At 44.2% G+C, this 18,788-nt stretch overlaps 1 protein-coding gene across 2 annotated transcripts in view; it reads right to left on the reverse strand.

Moving 5' to 3' along the window:
* The window catches only part of PRKDC (protein kinase, DNA-activated, catalytic subunit), a 213,971-nt gene that overhangs the window by 2,399 nt on the left and 192,784 nt on the right, over positions 1-18,788 (reverse strand). For both annotated transcript variants that reach the window (XM_061598396.1, XM_061598388.1), the window contains 4 exons: positions 8,035-8,106; positions 3,299-3,500; positions 2,298-2,486; positions 804-943 (listed from right to left, as the gene is read on the reverse strand). In XM_061598396.1, the coding sequence (XP_061454380.1) occupies positions 804-943; positions 2,298-2,486; positions 3,299-3,500; positions 8,035-8,106 (603 nt within the window). The remainder of the gene's footprint in view (positions 1-803; positions 944-2,297; positions 2,487-3,298; positions 3,501-8,034; positions 8,107-18,788) is intronic.

Below are 18,788 nucleotides of genomic sequence, written 5' to 3' on the forward strand. Positions count from 1 at the left end.
GGCAGGTGCTGCACTCTCATCATCTATCTATCTTTGTAAGTGCCACAGTTACAAAAGGGGCAGCTCCTGTGACCCCCATGGGGGGAAAGGGGGCAACTTTGGCATGAGGTGGGGTTGACAAGCAAAGTGAACAGGGTCAGCAGCTCCTAGTACATACATATTAAGAGATATGGCTTCTGCCTTCCCAACCAGTTCTCTTTTCACCACCACAGTGGATGCCTTGAGGGAACTTTATTCTTGGCTAGAGAACCTTCTATAGAGAAGGTCTTCACAGGACACAATTATTAAAAGAATATGACTGAATAGATCCCAGATACAACAGAACAATTCAGCATACATTACGTTCCCATAACATGTTAGCCATTCTAATGTATAAAAACATTCCAATTCTCTGATTTTGGCTATGTGAAATGCCTCTATCATGAAAAGAGTAAAGATGCTATATGTAATTGGGGATTGATTTGCATATATATGTCCATCATTCAGTCTCTCATCACCTGACATTTCCTTATTCAGTGACTTGTAACCAGACATGAGAATTCCTTTTACTAAAAAATATCATGATTGAAAGGATGAAGTAATACAAAAGTGTAATAAGTGATGTTTGATTTATGAGGCTGTTACACATGCACCACTTAATGCTTTGATAAAATTAAAGTGTGCAAGTGAAAACTCACCATGAGCTAGAACAAAAATATTAGAACAAGATTTTTTGTTTTCAGACAGACAGTATCCTTCTATCTTCATCCTTTAATGCAAATCAACATACTGAACATTTCAAAGCAGTTAACAGAAACATTTACCTGGTGATCACTGCTGGATTAGCACCTATTAATTTCCTCCGTGCAAAATTTACTTTTTGAATGGGGTACCAATTCACCTCATCTGTGTTTATTTCCTTAGACCACGTGCCTCCTTTTTTTAACTGTTTCAGTTCAAAATTCTGGAAAGAAAATGTCATGAAAAATAATTTTGCCATCTCCACACTATCCAGGACAACATTTTCAAATGCTGTCAACCAAATTAAGCATAGGATAGCATATTAAATGACATACATGCCTAATATTTAAGTAAGTATTTTGATGTGTGTGCACACACATATGTGTATGGTAAAATATATACATAGGAAAATTGCATTATGGTTTTGCTTAGTTTTTAATAGAAAACTGCATGCTTGTCTATTAATTCGCTAGAGGAACAATGCATATATATTTAAATCCTATTTGAAAATTTCATTTTAAGCTCCCTGAATAACACTTCAGCATTAAATGTATATGCTAAGTTTATCTAACTATTGGGTAATTCCTCCACTTCAAAGCCCTTCTAGTTGTTCACAGTGGAAACATAGCAGGGTGTGCTCTTCCAAGGCTGCTCCAGTTATGTCAAGAGCCCCATGCTGTATGGGAGCAGTGCTTGCTGTGACGCCTTCCCATGCCAGCATTCCAGATTTTGGGAAGGGTGATACTGCTGTGGAAGGAACTGTGGGTGAGTTTCTGGATTTCTGATGTATCAGGCTGGCATGGAATGAGTGCCTACTTTGCCAGTTCTCACAGCACTAAAGGTGACATCAGAAGGTTGTACACACTTGAACAAAGTGTTTTCTAAAAATATATATTGTAATGCATATGGTACATAAAAACTAAAACTACTTAAAAATGTGTAACAAATGTTTTAAAAACAAAAGTCTTTCACCCAACATTTTGGCTAATACTCCCCCATCCCAAATTAACAGAATGTAGGGCCCACAGTCTGTCTCTACTGACCAACTCACTCCACCTCCAAGAGATCTCTCCCTATCCTTTCTAACTCCGGATCTCACTTCCTCCCTCCATGATCCTAATTAAAGCCCCACTTCTTCCCTCCCTAAATCCCCACTCCCATGAATGTACTCCCAGCCACCATTTCTCTCTTCTCACACCCATCTTTGTTCTCCATCTCAATTCTCCTGGCAAATGCACCATTTTTGGTAAGTCTTCACTGCCTCAAAATGCAATAAAACCTAAGGCAGGGAAACATCAACTATATTCATTAAGTATGAAATAACTTTTCCAGATCATCTAGCCATTTGCTTTTCCTTACAGCAGATATAACCAGCATGCTGCCCAGCAGACGTCGTTGGACTCCAATAACCATCAGCCCCATCTAGCATGGCCAATGGCCAAGGATGATGGGCTCTGTCATCCAACATCATCTGGTGGGCATCACGATGGCTATCCCTCCCTACCTTATAGGATTACATGAAACTATTTCTCTTTGTTTTGTTCAGATAAAGCAGAACTAGTAAGAATAGAACCTACTTTCCAATCTAAGGAAGGCTCCTTCACAAATACATCCATAGTATTAATGAGAAAATCTTGATCTACACGGTAGGCTCTCAAGGAATGCACCATCACATTGTAAATAAGACCAGATTCTTTCATGGGCAACATCAAGTTAATGAACTGGCGAGTCAAACGGAAAGGCATCAGCTCTGGCACTAGCAGAAACTACATACAAGGAAAATTAAACATAAAAAACAATTGAAAAATCCATAAAGCAAACAAGAACTACCAACATATCTCTTACTTTCATATAGCAGGATTCATATGTTCTTTCACACAGGTCATTATTGATGTATAGGCAAAAATCAAGATAGTAAAAGGAAATAGTTTTTGAAGAAACCAACATATGTATTTATTATGTTTTTATCTTGCCTTTTCTCTATGGAGATCAAGGCAGCTTTCAGCTTGTGTTTCTCAGCTTTTGGCCACTGCAAAACACTCTTCACTACCTTTTACCTAACAATTAAAGATGGCCCATTCTGTTGTTTCCATGGATTAGAGACCTAAACCTTAACCATCTAGGTTTTGCTAGTATGCTAGAGTGATACTGTTTATTTTTTTAAATTATCGAGATGATTTGATAACTTTGATTAATGGAAAGATAATTTTTTTTATTTTTTTTTACCATGCTTCAACACATTTTAACTTTTCCAATTTTCACTATGCTAACAAGCTCCTGCTTACTAATAGCTGAAATATTCCCTGGATGTTCTAGATGAATAGGTATACTTTTAAAATATTATTCTGAAATAAAAGAGGAAGTGTCATTAAGTTATGTGCAAGGTTCAAAACGTGGGCAGGAGTTGTGATGTTTCACATGGCTGGCAGCAAAAATAATGCTGGCAAACAACAACAAAAATCCTAAAAGGGAAGCAAGAGAGAGTTTGAACATTTATTAAAAAAACCCAAAGCTATTAACACTCCATACAATTTAATATAGCTAAACCTATATGCCATAATCGTTAGAAAAAGAATACCTGTGTAGCTGAACCAAATGCATGTCCAAAGTCTATCCCCACCATGCCACCTGTCTTCATGCTGATCATAAAATTGGATAAGTGTCTGTCTCCAATACCAAGAATCCAGTGGCTGATGCACATCAGTGCATGAGAGCTGGCAAAATGGGATCGCAGAGATAGCAAGGCCTCTGGTGTTGTACTCATCTTAACAAAGGCTCTCCTTAAGAAAAACAGGGTATTGAGATATATATAGATATATATATAATACAGCCACAAGAGTGGCTGTATGCTATAGTCAGCAAGGATTTTCTACATTCTGCAGAGTTATATAGAAAATACCCCCCATGGCATTCTGACACTTCCCATAAGCTCATTTCAAAACAAAACTGTACAAAACTTAGTCCTGAACTCAGAAACGCTTGCTTAACAACCCTCTAAATTTTCATGGCAATACACAAAACAGAATCGAGAGTTCAAAGTGTAAAAAGAGAGAGGGAAAAAACAGACCCCTTTTGGACTTTTTTCTGTCAGAGTTCTCATAATTTGTTGAAATTAATTAAAAATCAGCCATGTTCACAGAGTACCTGTAATCCTATTACTGACCTTGCCCCATACTCTGATCTTCATCTTCTGCAGTTTAAAAGTAAAAAAAAATGCCTGGCTGATTTTTAATTAGTTTAAGAAATTTTGACTAGAACTCAATGATAATGTCAGGCATGCTCAGTAAGAACCAAATGTCAGTGTGCTAAAAGCCAGACTCACAGCTGCTTGGCCTGCCTAATCGGGGCCACACCCACACCAGACCTTGATTTCACTTGAGACAGTCATGGCTTCCCCCAAAGAATCCTGGGAAGTGTAGTTTGTGAAGGGTGCTGAGAGAAGACTCCTATTCCTGACAGAGCTCCAGTGGCCAGAGTGATTTAACAGTTAGCTCTAATTGAAGCTCCTTCCCCCCATCTCTAATTTAACAGAGCTCTAATTGAAGCTCTGTGAGGGGAACAGGGCATCTCCTAGCAACTCTCAGCACCCTTCACTAACTACACTTCCCAGGATTCTTTTGGAAAAGCCATGACTATCTAAAGGGAAATAAAGGTCTGGTGTGGGATGTGGCCAGGAACAGCTTTAGTTTAAATTTGGGTGGGAGGCTACATATGCCTGCTGTAAAATAAAAAGGTGGGGGAAACCTGAAAAAGAATGATACTGTTCACAATGTTTTCCTTTTGGAAAGGAAAGGGGCTTCCCATCTGCTCACCCATCCAATCTCCTCCCTCTCCCCTCCCCCTTCCTTCCTTCCCCTCCCCACCCTCCTTCTCTTTGCCCTGCCCCCCCCAGGTGAGTTTCACCTATCCTAAGCATCCTTGTACAGGAGGAAATCCCACTGAACTCAAAAAGTTCATGCAAATGATCAAACCTGCCCTCCCTCTTGCCCCTTCCTTCACCCTTTCCTTCCCCTCCCCCTCATCCCCTTCTTCCCCCTCCTCCTTCCCTCCTCTCCACCCTCTCCCTCCCCCATGGTCAGTTTTTCCTATCCTAGTACTATGACCTGGGAGACCAGGGTTTGAATCTCCACACAGCCATGAAGCTCACTGGGTGACCTTGGGCCAGTCACTGCCTCTCAGCCTCAGAGGAAGGCAATGGTAAACCTCCTCTGAATACCTCTTACCATGAAAACCCTATTCATAGCATCGCCATAAGTCTGAAATGACTTGAAGACAGTCCATTTCATTTTCAGGTATGATTGCAAGGGAGTAAATCCCACTGAATTGAATAAGCATGCAAATGATCAAACCTGCCCTCCCCTCCTCCTCCCTCCCATCACCTCCTTTTTGCCCCTTCCCTACCCCTTCCAATCCCCTTCCAATGCCCTCCCCCTCCTTCTACTCCCTTCTCCCCCCTTCCTCTTTCCCTCTACTCTCCCCTCCCCTTCCTCCTCCTCCATGGTCAGTTTTACCTATCCTAGCCATGATTGTATGGGAGTAAATCCCACTGAACTCAATATGCATGCAAATGATCAGACCTGCCTTCCCCTCTCCCTTCCTCCTCCTTCCTTCACTCCCCTCTTTCTTCTTCCTCTTCCCCTGCCCACACTAGCCCTCCCTCCCTCTTCTCCTCTTCCTCCCCAGTCAGTTTTACATATGCTAAGCATGATTGCATGGGAGTAAATCCCATTGAACTCAATAAGCATGCAAATGATCAGACCTGCGTTCCCCCTCCTTCCCCCTCATCTCCCTTCCTCCTCCCTTCTTCCTCTCCTCCCCTTTTCCTTCTTCCTCCTCCCCTGCCCACACTTCAGGCCTTCCTCCCCATGGTCAGTTTTACCTATCCTAAGCATGACTGCACAGGAGTAAATCGCACTGAACTCAATGAACATGGAAATGATCAAATCTCCTGCTCCCCTCCCCCTCCTCCCTTCCCCATCCCGTGGTCAGTTTCACCTATCCTAAGCATGACTGTAGGGGAGTAAATCCCATTGAACTTTAGCATGCAAATGATCCATCCATTCTCAGCAAACTTGCACAGGATCCCATTTCTTACCTCCCAGATTAAAAAGCAGAGAAATTCACTAATAGGCAAAAAACCTTGCTGTTTAAGAATGTACCTATTATTCTATCAAACTTTAAAAAGCAGGGAAATTGGGCAGCTATAGTGAATACACCAGGGGAACAGGAGACCTGACCTCCTCTGTGAGATATTGAACTGCCCTACAAAGCTGTCAAAATGCAAACACAATTTGGGTTGGTCTTTCACAGTCCAAACCACTTCCTGTGTAGCCTGCAGCCAAAGAAACATGCAGTTAAAAACTTACCAAGTTATACCAATGACCACCAGGTAGGCACTAGCAGATCTATTTCATAGTATATATGCTCCAATCTTTATTGCATGATTTATGTTCACCGCCCAGAGAGCTATTGCTAGTCGGGCGGTATATAAGTTTTAAAAATAAAATAAAAATAAATAAATAAATTTAGGAGGAGGAATGTCACAGGTTTCTATTGCATGCCCAGCATATAAGCAAAGACTGGAAACATCTTTTATAGTGTTATTAAACATCAGTAAGACAAATCTCTTAATTCTGTATTATAGACAAGAAAAGGATCATTGTGGAGCTACTCAAAACATTAAATGCTATTGCTTTCATTACTAAAGTTTATTATATCATATTCTTCTTAGACAAGAAAGGCTGCAGAGCGATGAACCAAACTGACAAATTTTATGCAAATCGTTCCTGTGTTACAGAGCAATCCAACTCCGGGGAAGCCAGCATAAGTGGTGCCAGCGCAAGAAAAGCCAATGCAAAGTTCTGCCGCATCCAATTGCTGCTCAGAAGCCTCTAGGCTGAACGCTGGCTCAGCCGGAAGCTGCATGCAGGGACCAGAAAGTAAAAGCCTTCTGTTCCAAATACCCTCACCGGGGAGTAAGCCCTCTCCATTGACTTTTGTTGTACAGTAGGGCCCCGCTTACCGGCGCTTCGCTTTCCGGTGTTCCGCTAATGCGGCGGCGGGAAATTCCCCGTTTTAAAGCCAGTTTTGTGCTTTTGTGGCATTTTGCAGCATTTTTGCGTGATGGGCCCCATTATACTCAATGTGTTCCACTTTATGGCGATTTCTGCTTTACAGAACCTGCCGTATAAGCAGGGCCCGCCTATATTTATTTTCTTAGACCAACGTTTGTCCTGGCCTAACTTTTGCCTGAATTGGGACCTGCAGGAGCGCTCCAAACACAAGTTGGACGTGGCCTAAGTTCCCTCACCACAGCCTCTCCGCTGCCATGTCCTCAAACTGCTCCTTAATTGGGACTTACACTGGCTTCACTTATTCTTCCAAGCTACACAGGAAGTGGATTGGACTGTGAAAGACCAACCCAAATGGTGTTTGCATTTTGACCAATTTGTAGGGCAGTCCAATATCTCAGAGAGGAGTTCAGGTCTCCTGCTCCCCTGGTGCATTCACTATAGCTGCCCAATTTCCCTGCTTTTTAAAGTTTGGTAGAAATATCTGTTGGCTATAGGTACATTCTTAAACCGCAAGGTTTTTTGCCTGTTAGTGTATATACATATTAGGAGTGGCTACAGCATGATTTGAGAACCATATTCACAAGTTCTATAAGTGCTATTTCTAAGAAGTCAAAACATTAGGATTTCAGAACAAAGAACTGCCCATCTTCACCACCGAAAGCTAGAAGGCCTAAGGACTGGAGAAGGGGTCAGGAGAAAAGTACAGTGGCATGAGCTAATATAGGAAGGACTCAAAGGGAGGGTTTTTTTTGGGGGGGGGGGGTTAGAAATTGAGGGCCAGGAGCCTGAGCGAATGTGGGGAGATGAGGGAGCTCTTGACGATATGAGAACTTTTGTAGGCAACCCTTTGGCATCATTGGGCCTTTAGCATAAAGGTATCTACTCTCTGGAATTCCTTCCCATTACATATTTGACAGGAGTCATCTCTGTTGTCTTTTTTTGCACCTACTTAAGACCCTCATCTTTCAGCAAGCCTTTTAAGTGGAGATCTTCACTGCATCTGTTTTGGAACTATTTTTAATCGGTACATACTGAATTGTTTTTACACTTTCTGTGGTTGTTTCATGGCTGTAATTTTTTAATTCATTTTTAATATTGTTTATTTTATTGTTGCAATCCATCCTGGAACCTTATGGTAAGGGGCAGGTAAGACAGTACCCACTTGGGGGTGTCCTGGTGCCCACTGGAGAAAAAATAATTCCTAGTTGTATTTTGAAGTCCACAATGTATGAGAACACACCTTAAGAGATCTTCAGGAACACGGCTCTGTCGGCGATGGAAAGACATCACTGTTTCTGTACGACTAGCTCTCCTAGAAGTGAGCAAAACAGTGATCATTAGAACTATATAATTAGAAAACATGAAATGCAGTAAAGAATGGGAATGGAGCAGACACAACAGTTTTTTCCTAGTTCTTAGCTTGCACTGATTCAAAATGTCTTTCTAAAATGCATCTCTGTTCTCTCTCCACAGTTAGCCTATATACAGCAAGCACCTCGAGACTGTAAAGCACCATGAACATTAATGGTGTGACACATGCGGCAATATTCTCAAACAGCTCTCCTTAACTAATGTTGCAATATGCATAAAAAAGACATTTGATCTTACCGTAAAACGGTTTTCTCTGTGCATGTCAAAAGCTGATCTCAGGTGGGTAGCTAGCTCCACCTAGCGTTGAAGGCAGAAGAGTGCTAAAGAGTTTTGTTTTGTTTTTTAACAAGAACTTCCTGCTCTGCACAGCTCTTTATTTCAATTTTTGATAAGCCAACCAACAGGAGGAAAAAACAAAGAGAAATAATAAGAATCATCAACACAAAACAGGAGACAACAGCACTCATACATTCTCTTCTGCAGGCCTAAGATGAAAAAGACAGTGGTGGCAGCCCAGCTCTCCTATGGACTGGCCCTGAGATCAGATTTTGACATGCACAGAGAAAACCGTTTTACAGTAAGACCAAATGTCTTTTTTCCTGTGCATGGAAAAGCTGATCTGAGGTGGGGCATACCAAAGCTGACCCATGTAGGGTGGGAACATCGCTGGGCTGATTACACTAGTGATCTGGGAGAACATGCTGTAGCACTCTCCTCCCCAAAGCTGCCTCTGCTGATGCATATGTGTTAATCTTATAGTGTTTAATAAACGTATTAGGTGCAACTCATGTAGCTGCTCTACAAATCTCTGTGATAGATGCATGGCATGAGAATGCTGCCGATGTGGCTGCTGCCCTAGTTGAGTGGGCCACTATCCTGGCCAGCCGGGCTAACTTTAGAGAGGCACAGGCCAGTGTGATACATGCCTTGATCCACCTAGCGAGCGTGGACGAAGACACTTTCTTCCCTAAAGACACTGGGTGGAAGGAGACAAACTGTCTGATGGAGATGTTTTGTTTTAGAGATATACACTTTCAGGGCTCTTCGCACATCCAGTGAATGCCATGCTTTCTCTGTGGGGTGAATGGGATTAGAACAAAAAGAAGGAAGTACCAGCTCTTACTGACAGTAGAAGGTAGACAGTATTTTAGGGTGAAAAGAAGGGACAGTATGTAGGACTACTCTATCCTTATGAAACACACAAAATTCTTGTCAACAGACAGAGCATTCAACTCTCCAGGCTGAAGTAACGGCCACAAGGAACAAGACCTTAAAAATAGGAGACATAGGGAAAATTGACTTAGGTTTGAAAAGGGGCTTTTGTAGGGCCGTTAACACCTTGTGTAGATCCCAAGTTGGGTAACGATGGATTGTAGGAGGTGCCAATGCCGTTGCTCCACATAGAAAACACCTGAGTAACGGATGAGATCCCAGCAGTTTCTCTGGAGATGTAGATAGAACCGCCAAAAGGGCTGAAGCCTGGCGTCAGAGTGTTTGGCCTAAGACCCAAGGACAAGCCATCCTGTAGGAAGCAGAGAATGTCATTTATACCTGCTTTCCTTGGAATTAAATCCTTCTTTTGTGACCACATCGAGAAGGCCTTCCATGTAGTCTCATATATTCTAATTGTGGAAGAACGTCTTGAGGCCATCAGTTTCCACCACTTGAGCTGGAATACCATGTTTTAAGAGGCGTCACCTCTCAATCTCCAGACGTGAAGCACCAGCCATCCGGGTCTGGGTGAAGAAGCTGTCTCTGCAACAATAGGTCTTTCCTGAGGGGAATTTGCGATGGAGGATCGATCGACAGATTGACGAGTTCTGGGAACCAGGGTCTCCTTGGCCACCAAGGAGCTATCAGTAGAACTCTTGCCCTTTCAGCTCGGATCTTTTGAAGTACCCTGGGAATGATCAGAAGAGGGGGGAAGGCATGGAGTTGTCCTTGGGGCCACTGGGATGCCAGAGCATCTATGCCTTCAACCTCTGGTGTCACATATCTGGAGAAAAAATTTTTCACCTGGAGGTTGAGGTGTGTGGCAAATAGGTCCACCTCGACTCTGCCAAAGCATCTCACTATTTCCTGAAAGGCCAACGGGTGAAGTTTCCATTCTCCCTGATGCACCTTCTGTCTGCTGAGCCAATCCGCTTGGCAGTTGTCCCCCCCTTGAGGTATTCTGCGAGGATCGAGTCCACGTGTTTCCACCCACTTGAACAGCAGGGCAGCTTCCTTCTGTAGTTGTGAGGAGCATGTGCCTCCCTGACGATTTCAATTTGATTTGGCCGATATGTTGTCTGTCCTCACCAGCACCGCCCCCAACTGTTTGAAGTTCCTCAGGACTAGCCGAATTGCACAAAGCTCCAGAAGATTGATTGAAAGTACTGACTCCTGTGGTGACCAAGTCCCTTGTATCATCTGGCCATTACAAATGGCTCCCCAGCCTCTCAGGCTAGCATCTGAGGTGATCAGGATCCATGGAGGGTCCTGGAATGGCACTCCTCTTAGTAGATTGGGTTTGTGTGCCCACCATAGCAGGGAGTGACAGACCACTGGTGAAAGTGCTACCTTCCGGTGACGCCTGGCTGCAATGTCGCTTTGAAAAGGCAGTAGCACCCACTGGAATGGTCGAGAGTGGTGACGTGTCCATGGTGTAGTCTGATAGGTTGAGACCATCAACCCCAAGATACCTGCCAGATGCATAAGATCTTCCGAAGGCGAAGATAGGAGCTGTGTGACAGCTGTAATTATCTTGTCTACTCTGTCTTGAGCTATATATGTGTGTGTGCGCGCGCATATATATATTGTATTTTATGTATTTTAATTTATTTTAATGTTTTTGTGATTTTACTGTTTACAATTTTATTATGTATGTGTTTGATTTTATTTTTGTAAGCTGCCCTGAGTGCCCTATTATAGAGTAGAAGGGCGGGATAGAAATATTTTAAATAAATAAACAAACAATATGAGTCCCTGCTGTGAGTCTATGGTGGCCCCCAAATGTATTATGCGGTGGGCTGGACAAAGCTGGCTCTTGGTTTGGTTGACAAGGAAGCCGTGATCCTTGAGGCATGCTAGGGTGATGTGCAGATCTTCCCAAGCCTTGTGGAGGGACAGAGACCGGAGCAGAAAGTTGTCCAGGTAATGAAAGACACGGAGCCTTTTCGTCCTGAGGTGTGCCACCAGAGCAAGCATGATCTTCGTGAATACTCTGGGGGCAGTTGCCAGACCAAAGGGCATGGCCCTGTACTGAAATTGATCCTCCCCCACCGCAAACCAGAGGCAATGTCTGTGAGGCGGAAAAACAGGGACATGCAGATAGGCCTCCTTCAGATTGACAGATGAGAGGAAGCCTCCCTTTCTCAATGCCTCCTTGATGGACAGTAAAGTTTCCATGTGGAAACTGTAGTATTTTATGAACTGATTTAAGTTCTTCAAATTGAGTACCGTCCTGAAAGATCCATCTTTTTTCCAATGGTGAAGAATACTGAGTAGATTCCTGAAAACATCTCACCTGTTGGAACGGGCTGTTATTGCTGCAATCTGCAGAAGGTGGGCAATGGCTTGAAGAGTCCTTTCCCGCTTGTCTGGAGACATTGAGAGGGGGAATAAACTTGGTTGGAGGGAGGGAGGTGAGATGGCATAAGGGTCCAGTGATGCCCTGCCCGGTGGTTGGGGTGCGTTTAAAGAAGAGCGGAGTGTAGTGAGGCCCTGCACCACTTGCGCTCTTGAAGGTGGCCGAGTGAGTGCTGTGGCTGGTGTGTCCTACGTGGGGTGTCAAGTCTCAGCCGCTGATGTGGAAAGATCTCTGGCTAGATCCATTAGGAGAGAAACTCTCAGCTGTTCCTTTAACTGTTGTAGCATGGGCGATAACTGAAACTGTAGAGGTTGACCATGAGAACAGTGTGGGTTGTGCACCACCCCCTGAAATTGGAGTTCCTGACGTGAAGAGGGTGAAATGAAGGATGCTTCACCCCTCTTCTCCTGTAACACTTGGTGAGACGTAGCTGTCTCGAGGAACCCTTCAAATCCTCAGAAGACGATGTAGAAAAAATTGCCTCCAAGGTGGGCTGGAATTGGGTGCCTTCCTCCTCAGATAGGGACTCCAGGTCTCTCTGTGACCTGCACATGTTGCTGTGAGCCTCTTTTGGTGCAGCCCCCTGTGCATCACCAGGCCATTGCCTGTCGTGACTGGTTCCCCTACTTCTCTTAGGTGCCAGTTGTTGTGCAGCCACCCTGCCCATGACAGTACACGCCTCAGCCACCTTGTGCCTGCTGGAAGAGGGGCAGGCTATGGCTACCTCCACCTGGGATTCAATAGAACCTAAAGGCCCTAGGGCCTGGTTGGATAATGGCGGAGGCACAACTTCCATTGTAGTGCGAGGCTGAAATGACTTAGGTTTCTTTGGTGGGTGGTCCGATTTGCGTGTTGCCTTCCCCATGGGCGCAAACCACGCTGCGGGTCTTATGGTGGCTAAGGGCTGTGGTAATAGCCAAGCCAGATGCTGATGAGCTGCGGGGGGGCAAATATGCTTCCCCTGTGGCTGGAGCGTCCCGCTGAGGCCTTCCGTGGCGACAGGATGGAGGAGGGGGTGGGCAGGCACTCAGCGTCCTGGGGAGCACGCTGCAAAAGTGCTGTGAAAGGAGGAGGCCGGTTGGGTGATTGCTGGTAGGTAGGCCTGAGAAACAAGGCCGGGGGGGCAGAGTCCAACGAAGAGGGCAGTGGTCTCACAGCCAAAGCGGTGGGACTGCTGGTTTGTGATTGGCTCAGCACTGTTGCGAAGTCTCAGGGGAGAAATGTAAAATGACAACCCCCTTTTTTTTGTTTTAAACAAGACACACATAGGAAAACAGTAAATGAAGGAAAAAGTAAAGACGCACAATAGGGAAAAAACACCAAACTATACAGGCCTGAACGCAGAGAGGAGCTAGATCAACTGTTCTTGGTGGAAGGCAGAAGAGAAATTGAAATATAGAGCTGCGCAGAGCAGGAAGTCCTTGTTAAAAAAAACAAAACTCTTTAGCAATCTTCTGCCTTCAACTGCTAGGTGGAGCTAGCTACCCACCTGAGATCAGCTTTTCCATGCACAGGAGAAACTCAGCAGCTATGGTGTTCTTGGCCTGCATCAAAGGCTGTGGACAAATGAAAATAAGTGAGTTGTGTTACGTGCTCCTGTAAAGCTCGTTAAAGGAGGATGTCTTCTGCAATCGCATTCTGTAATCCTCCATCTCTGTTCAGTTCACAAGTGATAGCATTAGAACTGTTAATGTATGGTAATTCAGCAGTTTCGCATTGCAGTCTCTCTTTGAGGTTGCTTTGCTCCAGGAAGGCTACTTCAAGATCATTTGCAGCGTCCTGGAAGGTTGAAAAATTCCCCCATTGGCTTTTGAATATTGCCATTTACGGTGTAATATTTGTGCCCATTTCTTCTTTTACACAGAGACCAGCCTGTTTATCCTATGTAGAATGCAGAAGGGTATTGCTAGCAGATAATGGCATATATCACATTGAAAGATAAGCAGGTAAATGAATTCCTGAAATTATGGATGGCATTATTAGGTCCTTTAAAATGAATTGTCAGAGTAGATGTATAGTCAGAGCTGGCATCTGAGTCTGCTGCAGGGGCTGGTCCCTGTGTCATATCTTTGTTATGTGACCCACTGTAGCTGGTTGAGTACCTCTTTTAGGTTGGGAGGCAGGGACTGCCTGTAAGCAAGTACAGGTCCATCATTCCAGGTCTGTGAAAGGGAAGTGCCATTGTCCAGAATGGGTTGTAGATCACTGATGATAGGTACGGAACCGTTTTACTCACCAGAAAGGTGTTTCTCAGTGGGCGCCAGGACACCGCCAAGTGGGTATTGTGTTCCTTGCTAGTGCTTGAGGCAGGAAAGAGTTAACACTCCAAAACGACCGTTAATGCGGCCCCTCCCACGGAGTGCTTGTTCGCCGTCTGGCCAAGCTTAAAATATAAACTTATACATATGTAAAAAACTGTGACAACATTAACTGTAATTATGAAAACATACATTTTACACTTAAGTTGTAAAAATAACTATACAGTCTCTACCCAGAGCGACTGCCAACTCCACTGAATGATACATGGGATAGGAGTGATCATTGACTCTTCAGTGTCCACCCGTTTTATTATCATGTTTCCTGTCGTGTGTATCCCAGGGTGGGCCTTGGCGGTGTCCTGGCGCCCACTGAGAAACACCTTTCTGGTGAGTAAAATGGTTCCTTCTCCAGTGGGCACCAGGACACCCCCAAGTGGGATGTTCCAGAGCTGACATATTGATTGGGTGGGTACATAAATGTTCAATGACCACTCAGGACCTGCTGAATAACTCACCTCCCAAAGGCTGCTTCAGCTGAAGCATAAATATCTATTTTATAATGTTTAGTAAAAGTGTTAGGGTTTGCCCAAGTGGCCGCCCTACATATTTCTTGAAGAGATGCATTTGTTGAATAAGCTGCAGTGGCAGCTGCTGCTCTAGTGGAATGAGCCATGATGCCTGAAGGTAATGGTATGTTGAGAGAACTGTATGCTAAGGCAATGCAGCCCTTAATCCATCTCGCCAAAGTAGAGGAGGACACCTTTTTACCGAGAGTAGTTGGGTGGTAAGAAACAAACAAAGAATCAGTTTGCCTTATTGGCCTAGTCCTATTTATATAGACTTTAAGTGCTCTCCTCACATCCAATGAATGCCAAGCGTGCTCTACAGGATGCTTTGGCGAAGGACAAAATGTTGGCAATACTATTTCCTGCTGACAGTGAAAGGCTGAATTAACTTTTGGAATGAAAGTAGAATCTGTTCTCAAAATGACTCAGTCAGTATGGAAGATACATAAATGTTTTGCCATGGAGAGAGCTCCAAGTTCAGATACTCGTCTAGCTTGCTATGAGAAATAATACTTTGAAGGAAAGTATTCGTAATGTAGACGTTTTCAATGGTTCAAATGGCAGTTTTTGAAGAGCTGCCAAGACCTTGTGAAGATTCCATGTTGGAAAACGATGATGAACAGGTGCTGACAATAGTGAAGCCCCTCTTAGAAATTGTTTCATATAGGGATGAGCTCCCAGTGATGCATAAGAAGACTTAGACAGGACTGTGGACAACGCAGATGCTTGTCACCTCAAAGTATTGGGTCTCAACCCATTCTTCAAACCAGCATTTAAAAAGGATAACACCTCTGTAATTCCCAACTTCCTAGGTGTAACATGATTCCTATTACACCATTTCAAAAAGGCCGCCCAGGTATACTGGTAGCTTCTTATTGTGGACTGTCTTCTAGATGCCAATATTGTGGTTACCACTTCCGTTGGTAATCCAGCCCTCAGCAATTTGCCCTGCTCAATTTCCGTGCGGTTAAGCTCAACCATTGAAGATCGGGGTGACGAAGCGGTCCTTCTAGCAGCAAATCTGGTCGAAGAGGCAGACGCCATGGGGGCTCGACAGATAGGTTGACTAGCTCTGAGAACCATGGCCTCCTTGGCCAATCTGGTGCTAGTAGAACAACATTGGCCCTCTCCATCCTTACCTTTTTCATTACCCGAGAAAGCAATGGAAAAGGAGGGAAGAGATACAGTGTTGCCTTCGGCCAAGGAGAATTTAGGGCATCTACACCCTCTGCTCTGAGAGATGGATAGCGAGTGTAATACCTCTTCAGTTGATGATTGACATCTGAAGCGAAAAGGTCCACATCCATCCTTCCGAACCTTCTGCGTATCTGTTTGAACACATCTTTGTGCAACTGCCACTCTCCCGGCAACATCTCCTGTCTGCTTAACCAGTCCGCTTGTACATTCTCTACTCCCTTTATATATTCCGCTGTCAATGATTGTAGCATGTACTCTGCCCAGGAAATTAGTAGAGATGCCTCCTGATGAAGAACCAGTGACTTCGTCCCTCCTTGACGATTTATGAACGCTTTCACACAGTTGTTGTCTGTTCTCAGCAGCACATGTTTGAGATGGAATAAAGGCACAAAATGTTGCAGCGCCAACCGTGCTGCCCGAAGTTCTAGTAAGTTGATGCTTTGGTTTGATTTGTGAGGGGACCAAGATCCCTGCAGGATTTGACCTCTGCAGTGAGCTCCCCACCCCTGGAGACTTGCATCTGATGTGACAGTCTCCCATGGTGGGTCCTTTAAGGAAAGTCCTCTGCATAGATTGCAATCCTTTGTCCACCAATGAAGAGCGGTTCTCAGTCGTAACGTCAGAGGAACCTGGAGATGCATGGAATGTGCTATCTGCCACTGGTATGGTAACAGTGTCCATTGTAGAGGACGAACATGAAACCTGGCCCATGGCGTAACTTGGATAGAGGAAACAAGCATGCCTAAAACCCATGCTAAGACCATCAAGTCCTCTGCAGGCTTCGCTAACAATGGTTGAACAGCCAACTTTATCTTTTGAACTCTGTCTTCCAAAAGAGAAATTGTCTCCAGTTCCGTTATCTATCATTGCTCCCAAATGCTGTAAACGTTGTTGAGGGAACAAATAACTCTTGGGGATGTTGACTAAGAATCCGTGATCGTGGAGAACTGCTAGTATGGTGTGAATGTCCTGATAAGCTGACTGTGCTGTGTGTGAACGAATCAGAATGTCGTCTAAATATGGGTAAAGATTCAACCCATGTTGACGGAGATGCGCGACATGGGTCACCAGAATTTTTGTGAAGACCCTCGGCGCTGACGCCAAGCCAAAGGGCATTGCCCTGTACTGATAGTGTTGATTGTTGTAAACGAAGCGGAGGAACTTGTGGTGCTGCGGATGGATTGGCACATGTAAATATGCTTAGGTTAGATCTATGGAAGCTAGGAAGTCTCGAGGCTGAATAGCTTCTTTTATGGACACCAATGTTTCCATGCAAAATTTCCGGTATCTGACAAATCTGTTTAGAAATTTTAGATCGAGCACCGCTCTCCAATTGTTTCCTTTTTTGGGCACAAGAAAGAGAACAGAATAAACCCCTTGAAATTTCTGGTGCTGCTGAACTGGTTCTATGGCTGCTATCTGCAACAGATGTTGTATTGCCTGTTGTAGTAGCCTGTGCTTCTCGGGATGTGCCGAAACAGGTGACCGGAGAAATCTGTTTGGAGGTATAGCCTGAAACTATCTGATACCCATATTGTAGAGCATTCTTTACCCAGCGGTCTGATGTTGTCAGCTGCCAAATGTGTGCAAATTTCAGCAGGCGCCCACTGGTATCTGCAATAAGTCAGAATTGTCTTTGTTGCCTTCCACCTCTGTGGGTAGCTGAGAATGTATTTCGCGCTGCTGATTGTTGTTGGTTGTGCAACTGGAATCTTGGACGACCCCAAACTTGTCTGTTAACATGGAAATCTCGCCCCCTGCCTCCAAACCTAGATGGACGAAAGGACTGGTATGGCTGAAAATGGCGAAAAGGTCGCCTGTCATCTCGTCTTTTACTTGTTACTGGCATTGCCTTCTTCTTGTCTCTTGTTTCAACTAGTACTGCACTGAGCAGAGTTTCACCAAATAATTTCTTGCCTGCATATGGTTCTGTTGCCAACACCATGCGAGAAGAAACGTCCGTCTCCCAATGATGAAGCCACAAAATACGCCTAGCTACAACTTCAGCAGCCATGGCTCTAGCTGCGAATTGAGTAGCATCCATTGTTGCATCTGCAATGAAAGCCTGTGTCATTGATACCTTCAAAATTGTTTTCCTAAGTCTGTCTTGGTCTTGATCTGGATTTTCCAAAACTTCATCTAACCACAATAATGCAGCCCTTGAAAACACAGATGCTGCTATAGATGCACATACCAACAAGGCTGACGCTTCATGGACCTTTTTAAGTGCCATATCTAACTTTTGTTCTGTAAAATCTTTCAATTGAGCATCCCCTTCTCTTAAAAGGAAGTTTCTAGAAACTAAGGCAGAAATTGGAGAATCAATGTCTGGAGTTTTCAGCTGCTCCATAAACTCTGGGTCCAATAAGTATAGTTTCTTAGCATACGTCAGTGACTTGGTAGACTCAACTGGTGAGTCCCATTCAGATTTCACTATTTGTCTGAGCAGTGATGGTACCTTAATGACCTTATCGGTAGACTTTGTTTCTGGAAAGACAGATGCTCCTCTGGAGGTAGAAGGTGCCTGTTCTGTAACAACATCATTCAAATCTAAAGCCGCCATAGCTTTGCATAGCAGAGGCAGATAGTAAGTGCTATGAAACAACCTATTGGAGTGGTGCTCTTCCGGTTGTGAAGAATCACTCCATTCATCTGATTCATCTTCGAAATCAAGCACTGAATCATCGTGCATAAACTGTTGCCTAGCAAACTTTGATCTGTCTGGTCTGTCAGCTAATAAGCCCTGTGCTCTACCCCTGGCCACATAATGTGGATCTGGTGATCCATTTGCAAGTTCAGTGTGGAGCTGCTGTTGCTCAACTTCAGGGAAACCTGCCTGAGGCATCTGATCACTGCACTGTCGTATATTGTGTTGCCAGTGACTTTGTCCTGGTGCATGACTGCGCTGTTGTGCCTGTACAGGAACCACTTGAAAAGATTGGCGAATAGCAGCTAGTTCTGCTGATATATCACCCATGAGAGCCTTTCTAATATAATTTAATTCTGCAGCTCCTAAATGAAAAGACTTCAC

Source organism: Rhineura floridana, chromosome 1 (assembly GCF_030035675.1).
Source record: "Rhineura floridana isolate rRhiFlo1 chromosome 1, rRhiFlo1.hap2, whole genome shotgun sequence".
In the NCBI taxonomy this organism is placed as follows: Eukaryota; Metazoa; Chordata; class Lepidosauria; order Squamata; family Rhineuridae; genus Rhineura; species Rhineura floridana.